Below are 15,713 nucleotides of genomic sequence, written 5' to 3'. Positions count from 1 at the left end.
CACAGAGGTTCAGATACTTCTTCAGACTCTTCTGGTTTTTGCTTCCCTTCAGAAAAAGACAAAAAAAGGTGGTTTAGAGAGTCAGTCATATTATTAATTAATCTAGGTTTAAATAATCTCTCTCTATGCAGAAAGTGCTAAGTAGGAGATTTTCTGTGATGCATATGAATTTTTTTTTCCTTTCAGAAGCAGTTTCATTGAAAGGACTTTCAATATACTATTGTGTGAAGACGACTCTTCCAGGGTTGAGAAGCAACACAAATTTCTGTGAATTCTCATTTGTTTAGACGGTGTGAACTTCAGCTGTATATTTAATAGGTTCATACTTCAGAAATTTAAAGCAGTCATCTGTCTAGCAGAATATGAGTTCTGTCATTGATATGTGAAAGGGAAACTGCTTTATACATTTTCCATTGGATAGTACCTATCAGCTGTTTGAGGATCAGGGGCCTAGGTGACATTTTTCTTTTTTGGGGGTTAAAGATTCAGATGCTGTCATGCATGTTCCCTTCCTTTGCTCTCAATCTTTGCTGTGGGAGCTGAATTTCTTTGCAGGGCTGGTTCTGGACCTCTTAGGCATGGTTGGCAGTCCAGGGGGTCGGAGCCTGCTCTGTGTTGGAGCCAGCCCATAGAGCGTTGTCCAAGGATGCAGGTGGCTGCAAGCAGAGATAGAACCTGCGGCTCCAGAGCTCTTGTGTAGTATCTTTAGAGAAGGGGTGTCAAACTCATTTTCACTGTATAAATGTCGGAGTAGTTACATTTATACCATCCTAAAATTACATTCGGCCCTTTGAAAGCAACCGTGAGGCTAATGTGGCCTTCAGTGAAAATGAGTTTGACAGCCCTGCTTTAGAGACAGCAATTCTTCCTCCTGCTTTCATTAAGAGCTTTGAAGCTCAGGGAAGTAACAGATTAGTCAGATTTGACAAAAAGACAAACAATCATTGTGTTGCCAAGTCTCCTTGATCTCTTCTGAGCTTAAATTTGAGGACCTTTCAACAAGCATTTTCATTTAGACTCAAAGGGTAACACGTAAAACAGCAGATAACAGAGGAGAGGGCATGATTCATGCTGGGCACTTGACGTTCTCTGGTGTAACATGATGCTTCCTTTGCTCTTAGTGGCGAGATCACAGAATCACAGAATCACAGAATGTTAGGGATTGGAAGGGACCTCAAAAGATCATCCAGTCCAATCCCCCTGCCAGAGCAGGAACACCTAGGTGAGGTTACACAGGAAGGCGTCCAGGCGGGTTTTGAATGTCTCCAGAGAAGGAGAATCCACAACCCCCCTGGGCAGCCTGTTCCAGTGTTCCGTCACCCTCACTGAGAAGAAGTTTCTTCTCACATTTAAGTGGAACCTCTTGTGTTCCAGCTTGAACCCATTACCCCTTGTCTTACTGTTGGTTGTCACCGAGAAGAGCCTGGCTCCATCCTCGTGACACCCACCCTTTATATATTTATAAACATTGATGAGGTCATCCCTCAGTCTCCTCTTCTCCAAGCTAAAGAGACCCAGCTCCCTCAGCCTTTCCTCATAAGGGAGATGCTCCACTCCCTTCATCATCTTTGTGGCCCTGCGCTGGACTCTCTCCAGCAGTTCCCTGTCCTTCTTGAACTGAGGGGCCCAGTACTGGACACAATATTCCACATGAGGTCTCACCAGGGCAGAGTAGAGGGGAAGGAGAACCTCTCTGGACCTACTAACCACCCCCCTTCTAATACACCCCAGGATGCCATTGGCCTTCTTGGCCACAAGGGCACAGTGCTGGCTCATGGTCATCCTGCTGTCCACCAGGACCCCCAGGTCCCTTTCCCCTACACTGCTCTCTAACAGGTCATTCCCCAACCTGTACTGGAACCTGGGGTTGTTCCTGCCCAGATGCAAGACTCTACATTTCCCCTTGTTATATTTCATTAAATTTTTCCCCGCCCAACTCTCTAGCCTGTCCAGATCTCGCTGGATGGCAGCACAGCCTTCTGGCGTGTCAGCCACTCCTCCCAGCTTGGTGTCATCAGCAAACTTACTGATAGTACACTCAATTCCCTCATCCAAGTCATTGATGAATATATTGAACAGTATTGGTCCCAGAACTGACCCTTGAGGCACTCCACTAGATACAGGCCTCATGAAAGAGCTTTTTGGGTAAGGTCAGTGCTGTTCCACTATGCAAAAAATTTGAGTTCAGCACTGAAACAGCACTGACAGGTGAGTGCATCTCACCATTGCTTTGGGCTCCTAGGCTAACATTGCTCTTCAAATCTCTTAAACGTGATGAGAGATGTTGTCCTCCATTGATTCTTACCTACACAGTTTTTGATGTTACTACTGTGATTCTCTGCTTCCAAGTTACAGATTAGGTAGATACAATAAATGAGAATGAGGGGCCTGAGGAAACAGTAAATGAGACAATTTCTGGAAAATCTAACGTCACTCAGAATGGTTTAAAGCTAGTAAGCATTTGGGAAACTACTCTTTTTACTCTGGGACTCCAGCTCAGCACTCAATCTTCTCTATAATAACCTGTTCCTATGATTTTACAGACCACTTTTTTCCAACAGGAAAAATTCCTTTTCTTCTGAAAATTTATTCCCATAATTTCCTTGAGGTTAGAAGTAATCTTCTTTTTATAAGGTTTTATCAATACAATCAGTTCAGTCATCTCATTATAATATTAAGATGACTTAGTTGTTCTTACTTTACAGTTTGTGGAGTATAAATGCAGTGTGTTATATTAGTCTCAAAGCTTCCACGTATCAGTATCACTGTTGGTGATGCTTAGAAGATGCTTCGTGCATAAGAGAATATTTTGCACACTGTTTCTTATGCACCTAAATAATTAAACAAGCTCTGTAAGACATTTCAAACAAATATTTGCTTTTGATTATTGAGAGCACAGAAGTGTGTGTGTGAGGGAGAGACCATGGGACCTTATGAGAGGGTTTGATTAGTGGTGTCACTGATTCAATCAGATGGTAAGAAGAATTATAAGACTAGAAAACCCACAACTATTTGGATGCATTGGTTTTGCTGCCCACAGGCTAGAAAGGAGGAATGCAACAAAAGGGTTTGGACAACTTAATTGAGGATACAGTAATCTGCTGTTTAGCTATTACTGGAGTCTGTCACCACCTCTTTAAAATAACAGCCTGATTGTTACTAAACTCTTCAGCTTTGTTTTAATAACATGAATCCAGGTGAGCTGCTTTGACTGCTTCTGAGGGCTTTCATTAGCGTTTCAGCATTCAGTCACTAGACAACTCTTTTGGAGGGTGTTGGAAATAATCCACCTTTTTTGTCCTTCAGAGGTGTTGGCTGATTTATTTTCCATGACATTTGATGTACAGTTTATCCTCCTCTAACCTCTGAGGGAGCACCAGATACATATGAAAGTAACTCAGGGAACAGAACTCGTTTGTTGTTCTGTAATGTGCTTGAGGATTATAACTATTAAAGGTGACTCCCAGGACAACCTTTTTGCCCAGAACAGAATTACCTTCTAGCAGAGTTCATGGGTGTTTGCCCAGACTGGGGTTGTACCTCATCCTTCAGGAGGTGATGCCTTGATCTCTCGCATCACATTATCTGTAACAGCTTCTAAGTCTATTTTCCCCTTAGTTCACATGGTTCATATCTGGAATTTACTCTTTCCTGACTTCCTTGTGACTAAGGTCAAAAGATTTCTTACAGTTCAGTTAGAATGTTAAAACTTTAGGTCTGTTGTTTATAGTATAAGAAGTAGTATAGAAAGGAGAACTAACATATATGTCCTGGCACTAAGGCATTTAGCCTTGTCCATATGCAGCTATACAGTGAGACAGCAGGAATACCTGTTAATTTCAGCAGTACAGGAAAACTGCCACAAAATTTCTTCCAAGAAACACCAAGTTCAGTTGTGCTTGCTAGGATCACGGTCTTTGCCAGTCATCCCATCAGAAATAAATAGTTTCCTTGCGTTAAATGTCATACTGCTGAAAGCAGAGCTGATGCCCAAGTGCAGCGAGTTCACAGCGGGTGCGCACCACGGCTCTGCTGTGCTGCTTTGCTGATTCCCACAGGCACCCTCGGGTGAGGAGGGCCCATCATTCGAGCAGCAGGACCAATCCCCATAGTGAGAACTTCTGCCTTTTTAACCTCCTTGCACTTAGGCCTTCTGCGTAGCTGTATTTTATAGCACTGTGTTACATCCTCATTGCACTAATTTAATTATCGACCCATAATGGCTTTTGAGTACAAACATGTTTTTCCTTCTGTGTTGTGGATTCATAGTGAATGTCACAGAGGCACCCCAAAAGTCAGTTTAGGTGGATGAAAGTTCCAAGAGACTTTATTCTAGCCAGAAGAGTTTAACCAAGAAACCAACTTAATTAATCAACTTAATTAAATCAACTCCAAATTAATCAGCACTCCAACAACATAAAACACAGGTTCAGATACCAGTTGAGGAAATTATTGTTGTACAACCACATAAGAAAAATGAGGAACCACAGCATGCATACATTCACAAAAAAACCCAGAACTAGAGGCCTCTCTCACTCAAGGGTACCCAGAAAAGAATAATTGCTTGCCAGGGGTGGGCAAGGGCTCGCTCAATGATATATCCAGAAGGAAAATCACTTACCAAAAGAGGAGGTGAGGCGTACTCAGTCCTAGAAAGTCTCCTTAGATGGTGTTCCAGTCTGAGGACTCTGTTCACAGACGCACTGCTCTGAGAACACCCCTCAAAGGGGGTCTTCAATGGGGGCCCCATTTTATAGCCTGGTCAGATCTGGCTGTGGTTACTACCACATGGTCCAGAAGCTTCTCAGCTTCTCTGGGCACCACCTTTGTTGAGGACTCTGTCTATTGAGTGCAGGCTCCATCCCTCCTGCCCCCCCTAGCCGGGTCGGGGAGAAAAGCTGTGGCTCAGTTACTGCAGTTTCGTAGCCTGGATCACTACGATATTGCTGTCTACAACTACCTGAAAGGATGTTGTAGCATGGAGGGTGTTGGGCTCTTCTCCCAAGTAGCAAGTGGTAGGACGAGAGGAAATGGCCTCAAGTTGCACCAGGGAAGTTTTAGATTGGCTATCAGGAAAAATGTCTTGACAGAAAGAGTTATTAAGCAGTGGAACAGGATGCCCACAGAAGTGGTTGAGTCACCATCCTTGGAGGTGTTTAAAAGATGTGTAGATGAGGTTCTCAGGGACATGGTTTAGTGACAGAGTTAGGTTAAGGTTGGACTCGATGATCTCAAGGGTCTCTTCCAGCCAAAATGATTCTATGACTCTATGAAGTCACTATGACTCGGGGTGGGGGAGGATGTGACTGTCAGCACCTTGGCACCACCCTAGATGGTACTGGGGACAGGCACAGTGGGGCACAAAGGTGCTAAAGAGCCATCAGCTGCCCTATTGAAGAAGGCTCCAGATCTCATCAGGGGATATGCAACTGCCACAGTGAGGTTTCTTTTTTTTTTTTTTTCCTTCCATAGTGGATTATAGTCCTCTATTTTAGTAATAACAGTACTGTGGTTAGCGGCCAACTTTGGAAGCACTTTTTTTTTCTTAAGACAAGTTCCGTACCTGTATGATTTTCCTATGTTACATTAAATAGTAGTGAGAAAAGGTTCCTGTAAATACAGTTTTCCCTGTTGACCTCTGTTTGACAGAAGGTCAAGGGAGTACCCGGCTGTTCTGCTGCCTCCATCGTTAACAAACTCCACTTCGGCAGAGAAGCTTGATGCTTGACAGTATTAGACCATTCCTAGATTATCAGACAGCACCAGATCTTCTGTGCAAAGCACAGCAAACCACTCAGATAAGGTAAATCCCACCAAACACTGTAGTGGCTATCAATTCTGAAGCAGTTCAGAGGGTTTGCTTTTCTCACTGACAGAAGACATGCTCCAATATTGGCTGTAAACCAAACCCCAGTGAGATAGGGACTGCCTCCGAGTACATCTGTAATGTAGTGGGTCTTGACAGAAGGTGAGCAGGCGAGCCAGCTGACTTTTGTTCTTAAGAGAACTACTTGAAGTTTTGTTCAGGAGGCTAAAGGAAAGTCACATTCTTATTTTTTTCTAAATATTTCCTAATTGTTTGTGAAGCCGGGAATCCTAACTGTGACATGAGGTGCTGCTTCTGTTGAGTATTAAACTTCCCAGCCTTGAGCAGAATCAGTGCTTCTAGGATTTGCTGTTTTCAGCTTCACAGACATTAAGTATCTATTTTCAGGCATTATCCAAAACTTTGGAGGCTCCTCTGCTCCACGCTTTTTGCTGGGTTGACTTGCTGATGGGACTGGGAAAAAATAGGAGATTGTTTTTCCTCCACAAAAGTATGAGAACCTGTAGAATGAGCCCAGGACTGGGAGGTAGGAGCTCTTGAACTCAAATGCGTCCTCTAACATTGATTTTCTTGGTGGCCATGAGTAAATCCATTAAAAAGTTTGTGCATTGGTTTCCTCATGCATAAATCAAAATGCCAAGGTTTCTCCAGCTTCTAGTGATGTTGTGAATTCTGAATATTTGAGTCTTCTTTTGTAGAAAGAGCTTTGACAGGAACACATAGCAACAGCTTTGCACATAAAAACTGAAGTTAAAATTACCATCTGGCTCTCCTGAAAGGGCAGCATAGCCATATACAATACAGAAAGAACCCCAGGCCAGCTCTGGAGTTTCTGCAGGGATGAGAAGAGCCGGGAACTTGGCTCAGGTAGTTGTTGGCTTTTGTTTCTGTTCTTCCTATCAGTCTGCAGTATGTGCCGATAGCTGATCTGGGGTTTTGAATGGGTGTAGATCTCAGACTTGCAAAATAGGCGTTGCAGTGGGGTGGTGATGTTAAGTGCTTAATGTGCTGGCTGTGCCTGTTAGTGATTAATTAGAAAAGCATAATGTTCTCCCACTTCTTAAAGTGAAGGAATAACTGTTGAAGGAAAAGGTCTGTGATGATCAATTTGAAGATCCTGAGTTTCACTTCTACTCTGACTTCTGTGAGGCTCTGAATATGTCAAGGGAGTGGAGTTTATGGAAAATATGTCTGGAGAGTTTTGTACAGGTTTCAGATCTCTGCAAATCCCAGCTCTTGCAGAAAAGTTATATGAATGTGTTAGGAAATAAATAAAGGGCTTAGGTTAATTCTAACAAGTGAAATGGAAGATCTAATTGCTTACACGTGCAAAGTAACCTGCTTTCAGATTCTGATTTTTTAAAAATCTATCTAGTGTTAACTGAGTTAAAAATTAAATCTTGCAAATAAGGTATAAATTAAGAGTTTCCAAACATATTCTACATGCTGTTGTAAATAAGCTTTATTTTATGCAGCTGTATTGTCACATTTGAACAGCTAGATCATCACTTAAAGTTAATATCACTTATTTATACAGGGTTTTGAATCCCAGCAAAACCAGGGTTTGATCTATTGCTCCATGTAACATAAACCAAAGATTCCTGGTGACTTTGAGTTGGGCCTTGAGTTATTTTAGGTCAGTTGTGTTACAATACAGAAACTCCTTGGTACACTACCACTGTTCGAAGAATATAGAAGCCATAAATATCACTGTGCAATTTGCGGGACCCTCAGAAAAGTACAGCACAAGGGTTACGAGCTAACAATTAACAAGTGGTTTGCCACCCTCTGATCTTCCAGATATCACCAGAGTGTGCCTGAAAGCATATGGAAATACTGTGTGACCTGTAGCCTGCTTAGGGCTTTTTCCGTTCTAAATTATACATTGCGGAGAGAATCTGTATCCTTTTTTCGCCTCCATGCTCTCTGGTGATTCTTGTGTGCTTTGTGGCCATAGTCATCACACATGTCAGAGCATCCTAACAGGCAGGCCAGCATGGAAAGGCTGTGCTTGGAAAAAGCCTTTCATGTGGTCTGACACAGGCTACTGTGTTGTAGCTTGGACCTATAGTGGAACACACAGTCAAGCTCCTCAACTATTGGAGCATAATCTGTGCACTAGAGCCTTTAATGAGGCCAATAAATCTGTTGTCCATGTGGCCACTAGTAAACTCTTTAGGAATTAGTGGTTTGGAGAATACAGTTTTAGAGAGTTGTTCACCTTGGGAGTTATACTTACAAGACATGGGGTACACAGGCATGAATTTGGATGAGCCAGTGAACCCCAGAGAGATTTTAGTGTGTGGTGATCTGAAAGTTTGAATGTCTATCCAGAGCAGCCACGGAAGTAAGAAAAAAACCCCACCATAACAGCATACGAAACAGAAAGAGGTGACCTTTTCCCAGGAACAGGAAGGATACAAAGATGGATCAGGTCCAGAATTCTATCTGTGACAAGGGTCAGCAGCAGATGACTGGAAGAAACAGGCAGATGATGTATTTGCACAGAGGGATGGGTTGATAGCACCTTATATTAAAAGCAGTGTTATGAGTAAGATCTCTGAATTTTCTCTGCTCTGTTTTGATGAGTCTGTAGTGGTTGCCTTAAATTACTGTTTAGATTTCTAATCTACTCTTTGCCTTCTCCTTTATACTGAATAAACCAGTGAGATTTTGTCTAAATGGCTGAGAAAGCATAAATAAGCACTATTAATATGTATTGTACTGTGTGAACAATCAACCCCCTGCACCCCCATTCCCAAAGACATCAAATGTGTATTCAGTATTTCACATATCCATGGCTGTAGGAAAATGGTTCAGTCATAATGATCGTGTTTGACTCCTGCCCTCAGACACCTGCTCTTTGATCAGAATTACCTGTGGATACATGGAGCGTGTGTCTGAGTTAATTGTAGCATGTTCCTTTCTGATGGATCAGGAGTGACTAGGCAGCAGAATTATCATTGTAGAGAGTGTTGTTAAGTGCTCAGCTCTGAATTCCAGAACCGCAATCAATATCAGTCCTCTGTACTTAGGCTGGTTGAACACTGACACAAGCGTATGCACTCCTTGCTGGTAGTTAAATGTATTCTCTACATCAAGAAATGTATAGATTGTGAAGAGGTTTTTCTGAAGTACAGTCACAAGCAGGTTGAAAGCTTATGAATAGGAATTACAGATGGAGGCAACAAAGGGAACCTTGTGGTTGCTGTTTACTACAGGCTGCCTGATCAAGGGGAGCCTATTCACGAAGCCTTCTTACTCCAGCTACAGGAGGCATCGTGCTCGCAGGCTCTCATCCTGCTGGGGAGCTTGAACCACCCCGACATCTGCTGGAAAAGTAACAGGGCAAGCTGTAGGCATTCCAGGAGACTCCTGGAGTGCATCAAGGACAACTTCTTAAGCTGGGTAATAGACAGCCCTACCACAGGGGATGCAATACTGGACCTGTGGGTCACCAATGCCAGTGAGCTAATCAGTGATGTCAAGACTGGAGGCAGCCTGGATTGCCGTGATCATCCACTGGTGGAGTTCACAGTCCTGAGAGATGTGGGACAGACGAAGAATAAAGTCAGGGCCCCGAATTTTAGAAAGCAAACTTCCATCTGTTCAAGGAGTTAGTCAATAGGACCCTTTGGGAAACTGCCCTCAGGAACAAGGGAGCAGAACAGAGCTGGCAGATTTTTAAGGAATCTTTCCATAGAGTGCAAGAGGTCTTGATCCCCAGGTGTAAGAAATACAGTAAGGAGGGCAAGAGATCAGCATGGCTGAGTTGAGACCTGCTGGTCAAACTAAAGGGCAAGAAGGAAATGCACAGGTGGTGGAAGCAAGGACAGGGAGGAGTATAGGGACACTGTCTGGTTGTGCAGAGGTGGGGTCAGGAAGGCCAAGGAGCTGTTGGAGCTGAACTTGGCAAGGGATGCAAAGAATAACAAGAAGGGCTTCTACAGGTATGTCAACCAGAAAAGAAAGGTCAAAGGAAATGTGCCTCCCTAATGAGCAAGACTGATAAACTGGTAACAATGGACAAGGAGTAGGCTGAGGTACTCAACAACTTTTTCGCCTGAGTTTTCAATTGCAAGCTCTCTTCACACATCTCTTGAGGGGATGGACTTCGAGGCAGGGACTGGGGCAGCAAAGTCTCACCCACTGTAAGAGGAGAAGATCAGGTTCATGGCCACCTGAGGAACGTGAACATACGTAACTCTTTGAGACCTGATGAGATATATCCCAGAATCCTGAGAGAATTGGCTGATGTAGTTGCCAAGCTATTCTTTGTGATATTGGAGAACTCATGGCAGTCAGGTGAAGTCCTCAGTGACCATAAAAAGGGAAACATCACACCCATTTTCTAAAGGGTAGAGAGGAAGACCCTGGGAATTACTGACCTGTCAGCTTCATCTCTGTGCCTGGGAAGACCATGGAACAGATCCTCCTAGAAGCTATGCTAAGGCACACGAAGGACAGGGAGGTGATTTGAGACAACTAGCATGGCTTCACCAAGGGCAAGTCCTGCCTGACCACCCTAGTGGCCTTCTATGATGGAGTAACTGCATCAGTGGACAAGGGAGATCTATGGATGTCATCTATCTGGACTTCTGTAAAGCCTTTAACATGGTCCCCCTAAACATCCTTGTCTCTAAATTGGAGAGATATGGATTTGATGGGTGGGCTGTTTGGTGGGTGAAGAATTGGTTGGATGGTTGCATCCAGAAGGTAGTGGTCAATGGCTCAATGTCCAGATGGAGATCAGTGACAAGCGGTGTCTCTCAGGGGTCTGTATTGGGACCAGTACTGTTTAATGTCTTCATCAATTACATAGACAGTGGGATCAAGTGCACCCTCAGCAAGTTTGTAGATGACACCAAGCTGAGTGGTGCAGTTGACACACCTGAGGGGCAGGATGCCATCCAGAGGCCAGAGACCTGGACAAGCTTGAGAAGTGGGCTCATGAGAACCTCATGACGTTCAACAAGGCCAAGTGCAAGGTCCTGCGCCTGGGTCAGGGCAATGCCAAACATGGACACAGGCTGGGGGATGAAGGTTGAGAGCAGCCCTGCAGAGGATTTGGGATTACTGGTGGATGAAAATCTGAATATGACCCAGCAATGCCAACTGTGCCCTGGGCTGCATAAAAAAAGGCATGGCCAACAGGTCGAGGAAGGTGATTGTGCCCCTCTACTCTGCCCTGGTGACACCCCACCTGGAGTCCTGTGTCCAGCTCTGGAGTCCTCAGCACAGAAAAGACATGGACCTGTTGGAGCAGGTCCAGAGGAGGGCCATAGAAATGATCAGAGGGATGGAACGCCTTTACTGTGAAGACAGACTGGGAGAGTTGGGGTTGTTCAGCCTGGAGAAGAGAAGGCTCTGAGGAGACCTTATTGTGGCATTTCAGTCCTTAAAAGGGGCCTATAAGAAGGGGACAGACTTTCTAGAAGGGCCTGTTGCAACAGGACAAGGGGTAATGGTTTTAAACTGAAAGAGGGAAAATTCAGGCCAGATGTGAGGAATAAATTTTTTACAATGAGGATGATGAGACACTGGAACAGGTTGTCCAGAGAGATGGCAGATGTCCCATTCCTGGAAATATTCAAGGTCAGGTTGGACAGTGCTCTGAGTAACCTGATCTAGTTGAAGATGTCCCTGCTCATTGCAGGGGGGTTGAACTAGATGACCTTTGAAGGTCTCTTCCAACCCAAACTACTCTAAGATTCCGAACAGAATCACAGAATGAAGTAATTTGGGACTTTCAGAGGTTGTGTAGTCCAACCACTAGCTCAGAGCAGGTCCAGTTAGAGCAAGCAGCTCAGGGCTATGCACAGTCAATTATTTAATATTTCTAAGTATGGAGGTATCACAGACTCTCTAGGGCCTTCCCAGTGTTTGGCCATCCTTAAGGTGGAACTTTTTTTTTTTTCAATAGAGTGAGAATTTATTGAGTTCCAGCTGTGTTTGTTGCCTCTCGTCCTTCTGCTCATTTCGATGAAGAATTTGGCCCTCTCTTCTCTGTTTTCCCATTAAGCAGTTGTAGAGAGCAATAAGGTTTCCCATGAGCTCTCTCTCTCCTTGAGGCTGAACAAACCCAGCTCTCATAGCCTCTCCAGCACCTTGAGCACTGTAGTTGCTCTTTGCTGGGCTTGCTCCAGTACGTTGAGGCCATTTTTACAAGGAGGAGCTCAGTAGTGGACGGAGTACTCCAGATGTGATTTCACAAGTGTCCATTAGGGGAAGAATGGCTTTCCTTGGCCTGCTGGCTGTATTCTTGTCAGCACAGCCCAGGATGCGGCTGCCCTTGCTGAACGGGCAGGCACTGCTGACTTGTGCTTGACTTGTCCACTGGGACCACCAGGTCTTTTTCTGTAAAGATGCTTGTGATCCAGTTGTCTCCCAATCCGTACTGTTGCGTGGAGTAATTTGTCTTACTGTTTGTTTGCAGGAGTATACAGACACACAGTAAGCTTACATAAGCACAAACACACATTACTGCTGCCTTCAAAGTGCACAGATTTTTGAATGAGTTCATTATTGATACCCTCAATCGAGACTGAAAAAGTCTCTGCTTAAAGCAGACCTATCACTTGAGGATGATATATGTTAATGTTGCAACACTGTGCTGTTTTGTCACCACTGTTTCGTGCTGCGAGGGCACAGGTTTCACGAGGTAGTTATTTTTCAAGTATAGCTATGACAACAAGTATTTTCGCTTCAGTCTTGTACTAACAAATTCTGACCAATCCGTGTTAGGATTACTAAACGATATAAAATGAAGCAGGAAAATGCTATTAAAGTCAATGGCAATCACACCAGCACTTGCCCTATGCAGCAGATTGTAAGCAGTGATAGCTCGACTGCTTGTACCATCTAGTTATTCACACTCAGACTCACTTTTGCAGCCGGCAGTCAGTGCTGCAGTACAGAGTGGGGGGATCTGTATAGACTCCACTGTAAATACCATTTTCCCCAGATTGTACTGGTAGTAGTGGGCTACAGATAACTCTCCTGCAAGCTTTGCCATCACTGTCCTGTATTTCTTCTGCTGGGCAAAACCCGGGTACACAGCTGGCTCAAGTCACACAAGCAAGGTATGGCAGCAGAGCTGGCTCTGCGTGGCTGTGGAAGCCCAGGTACTGGGAAGCAGACTTCCAGCTCCCACGAAGGATTTTTATGGTCTTCAAATGCTGCCTCCAGTTGCTAACAAATGAACTCAGTGGCTTTTGCTACTGTCCATAAAAAGGATTTTTTCCTGAAGGAGGAAAAGTTTCATGTCACATGCTATGAATAATCCCCCCATGATTATTTGTGCTGTATGAAAAGGATATGCTTGTCTAGTACAGATTTTCTGGATATGGTGATCAAACAGGTAACAAAATGCTTTTCTGGACTTTCCTTATGCTCTCAGAGAAGGAAACTTGGATGCTTCATGTGGCCCTCTTGTCCGCTTGGTCTCATTCACCTGCAAGAAAGGAGCAGGCAGTTCTGTGAGGATGTCCTGGTGCTCATTTTACATTGTCTGGCAGATGGGTTAAGATCAGATCAGATGACGTTAGCAATGAAACTAAATATTAATCTTTGGGAGATGTTGGGTCATGCTGTGAATACTAGAGTTTTCCACCATTCTCCCCTGAAAAGGATGTGAAGTGTCTTATAGGAGTGTCTTTAAATATACTTTTTTCTTGGCTCTACTGCATATTTTTGAATAGTCCCTATGGTGACAGCGCTGCAGTGAAACTGAAAACACAGCACTGAAATTCTTTGGTACTGAGGACCCTGCCGTTAATTCTCTTGATGGCCCTGCTACAAAAGGATCTGTACAGTCACTAGTATGCCACGATATACAGTTGTGTAAAACACTAGCAGTGCTGTGGGACTGCTCAGAAATTTCATAACGATCTTGAATCTCTTTTTGGCTGACTGCTGAATAGTTCTGTTTCTCTTTTTTCCAGCGCGAGATGAGAACATGGCCACTTTCCGTGGTTCCGAATACCTTTGCTATGACCTGTCGCAAAACCCCATTCAGAGCAGCAGCGATGAGATCACTCTCTCCTTCAAGACCTGGCAACGCAACGGGCTCATCCTGCACACCGGCAAGTCAGCTGATTACGTCAACCTGGCCCTGAAAGACGGTGCAGTCTCCTTGGTCATTAACCTGGGGTCTGGGGCCTTCGAGGCCATTGTGGAGCCAGTCAATGGCAAGTTCAATGACAACGCATGGCACGACGTTAAGGTGACACGAAACCTGCGGCAGGTAATGGCGAAGGGGAGAAAATGCTGGGGAAATATTTTTCTGTTTCATTGAGACGGAAAGATGTGAGAGATTAATGGAGAAATGGGGGTGCTCAGTGGAATCGCTGGAATTTCTCCACTTTTTCTGGATCTCGGTATCTGAAGGACAGTGAAAAAACATTAGTTGATGGGAATTTATCCCTGTTGCAATATCTTCATTTCCACTTTATTAATTTTCTGTGGATTTTTTCTTCCAGTTTGATTTAATAATAAAAACTTGATATAACTTTGCTTTCATCTCCCTTTCCATTTCTCTTTTTCTGTTCTCCCTTTTTTATTTTATTATGTCCTTAATTATGATTCAATCTTATCAGTAATATTCTTGTTGCGTTTAATTACTGTGGGAACAGAGGCTTTTTCCAACAGCCAATGCTCTACACCTCTCTTCTTGTTCATTCAGTTTTCTTAATTGGTTTAACCATTGCCATGACGTCATAATTCTAATTCTGAAAGACTTTTGTTTTTCCTTTGTGTGGGGGGGGTGTGGGGGGGGTGATGTTGGGGTTTTTTTGTTTGTTGGTTTGGTTTTTTTGGTGTGTGAGTGTGCAGGTATGCAGGCTAGTTGGGTATATGTGTAATTACTTTAAATTTATAGTTTTAGAATTAATTAGCTGGAGTCTTTCTGAGTCTTCTTGATTTTCTGTTCTTTTCTTCTTCTTGATTTTTTTTTTTCCCCCCCTTTTTTCTATAATGAGATTCTACTTTATTTTTTTTGTCTCTGCCTATGAGACTCTTCTGTTGGCTGTGAGGACTGGAACAATGGAAGAATCAAAAAAGCCAAGCAAACCCAGATCAATCCAGCACCCTACAATTCCACTTTGGAAAATTTTTTCTGGTTTTAGCACGGTAATTTTGCACATCTGTATGCTGCTTTTCTAAGCAGACAACTCTATCAGGTGATGTATTTGGTAGTAGGTTAGTCTTAAAATAGTGAAGCCTTCCTCATGAAATATAAATTCAGTCATAAATAGATAAGTTAAAATGAAATAACCTTACTCTGAAAGCTGGTGAATATATCAAGTCACTAAGGCACATTCACTGCATGATCAATGAGGTTTACACTGTGAATGGGAGCTATTTGGTGTCTTGCTGATTGGTAGAGGCAGCAGAAATAGCTTGTAAACTGAGGTTTTAAAATCAGTTTGTGAAAACAGTATCATCTGTTCAGTTGTTCATTACTGTGAATATTAACACAACCCTTAATAGTTTTATTTAAGTTTGTACAACTTCATTTGCTGAGAAAACAGCTTTTGTGGTAACATTTTACAGCTAAGGTAAAAATTTACCTGTGAGTATCAGATAATCAGTGCCAGGGACCAGAAACAGTCTCTAGTAGATATCAGTGGATAATTTATCTGTTGTGGGGCTATCACGTCTTTCTTTTAAATATTTGGGTTTAGGGATGAAGAGATTTGTCTTTCCCATGTGAATTCCTGTATTTCTACATGCACAGGATATCTGGGTCTCTGACAACAAATCTCTCAAACTTTCATGAGACTGCATGATTCTTACTTATGGCAACATGAGCTTGTTTTCTCTAGTCTATATGCAGATAAAAAATTAGTTTCTTATGCAATGGATGACTCTTAATGATCCTATTTTG

The 15,713-nt window shown here is 43.3% G+C and overlaps 1 protein-coding gene across 4 annotated transcripts in view; it reads left to right on the top strand.

Annotated features, from left to right (window-relative positions):
• Positions 1-15,713, top strand: part of NRXN3 (neurexin 3) — a 984,867-nt gene that overhangs the window by 207,477 nt on the left and 761,677 nt on the right. For all 4 annotated transcript variants that reach the window (XM_065635027.1, XM_065635026.1, XM_065635029.1 and 1 more), the window contains one exon: positions 13,771-14,072. In XM_065635027.1, coding sequence (XP_065491099.1) covers positions 13,771-14,072 — 302 coding nt within the window. The remainder of the gene's footprint in view (positions 1-13,770; positions 14,073-15,713) is intronic.

This window comes from Caloenas nicobarica, chromosome 5 (genome assembly GCF_036013445.1).
Source record: "Caloenas nicobarica isolate bCalNic1 chromosome 5, bCalNic1.hap1, whole genome shotgun sequence".
In the NCBI taxonomy this organism is placed as follows: domain Eukaryota; kingdom Metazoa; phylum Chordata; class Aves; order Columbiformes; family Columbidae; genus Caloenas; species Caloenas nicobarica.
Note: the sequence above shows the minus strand (reverse complement) of the source record. Positions and strands in the feature narration are given on the sequence as shown.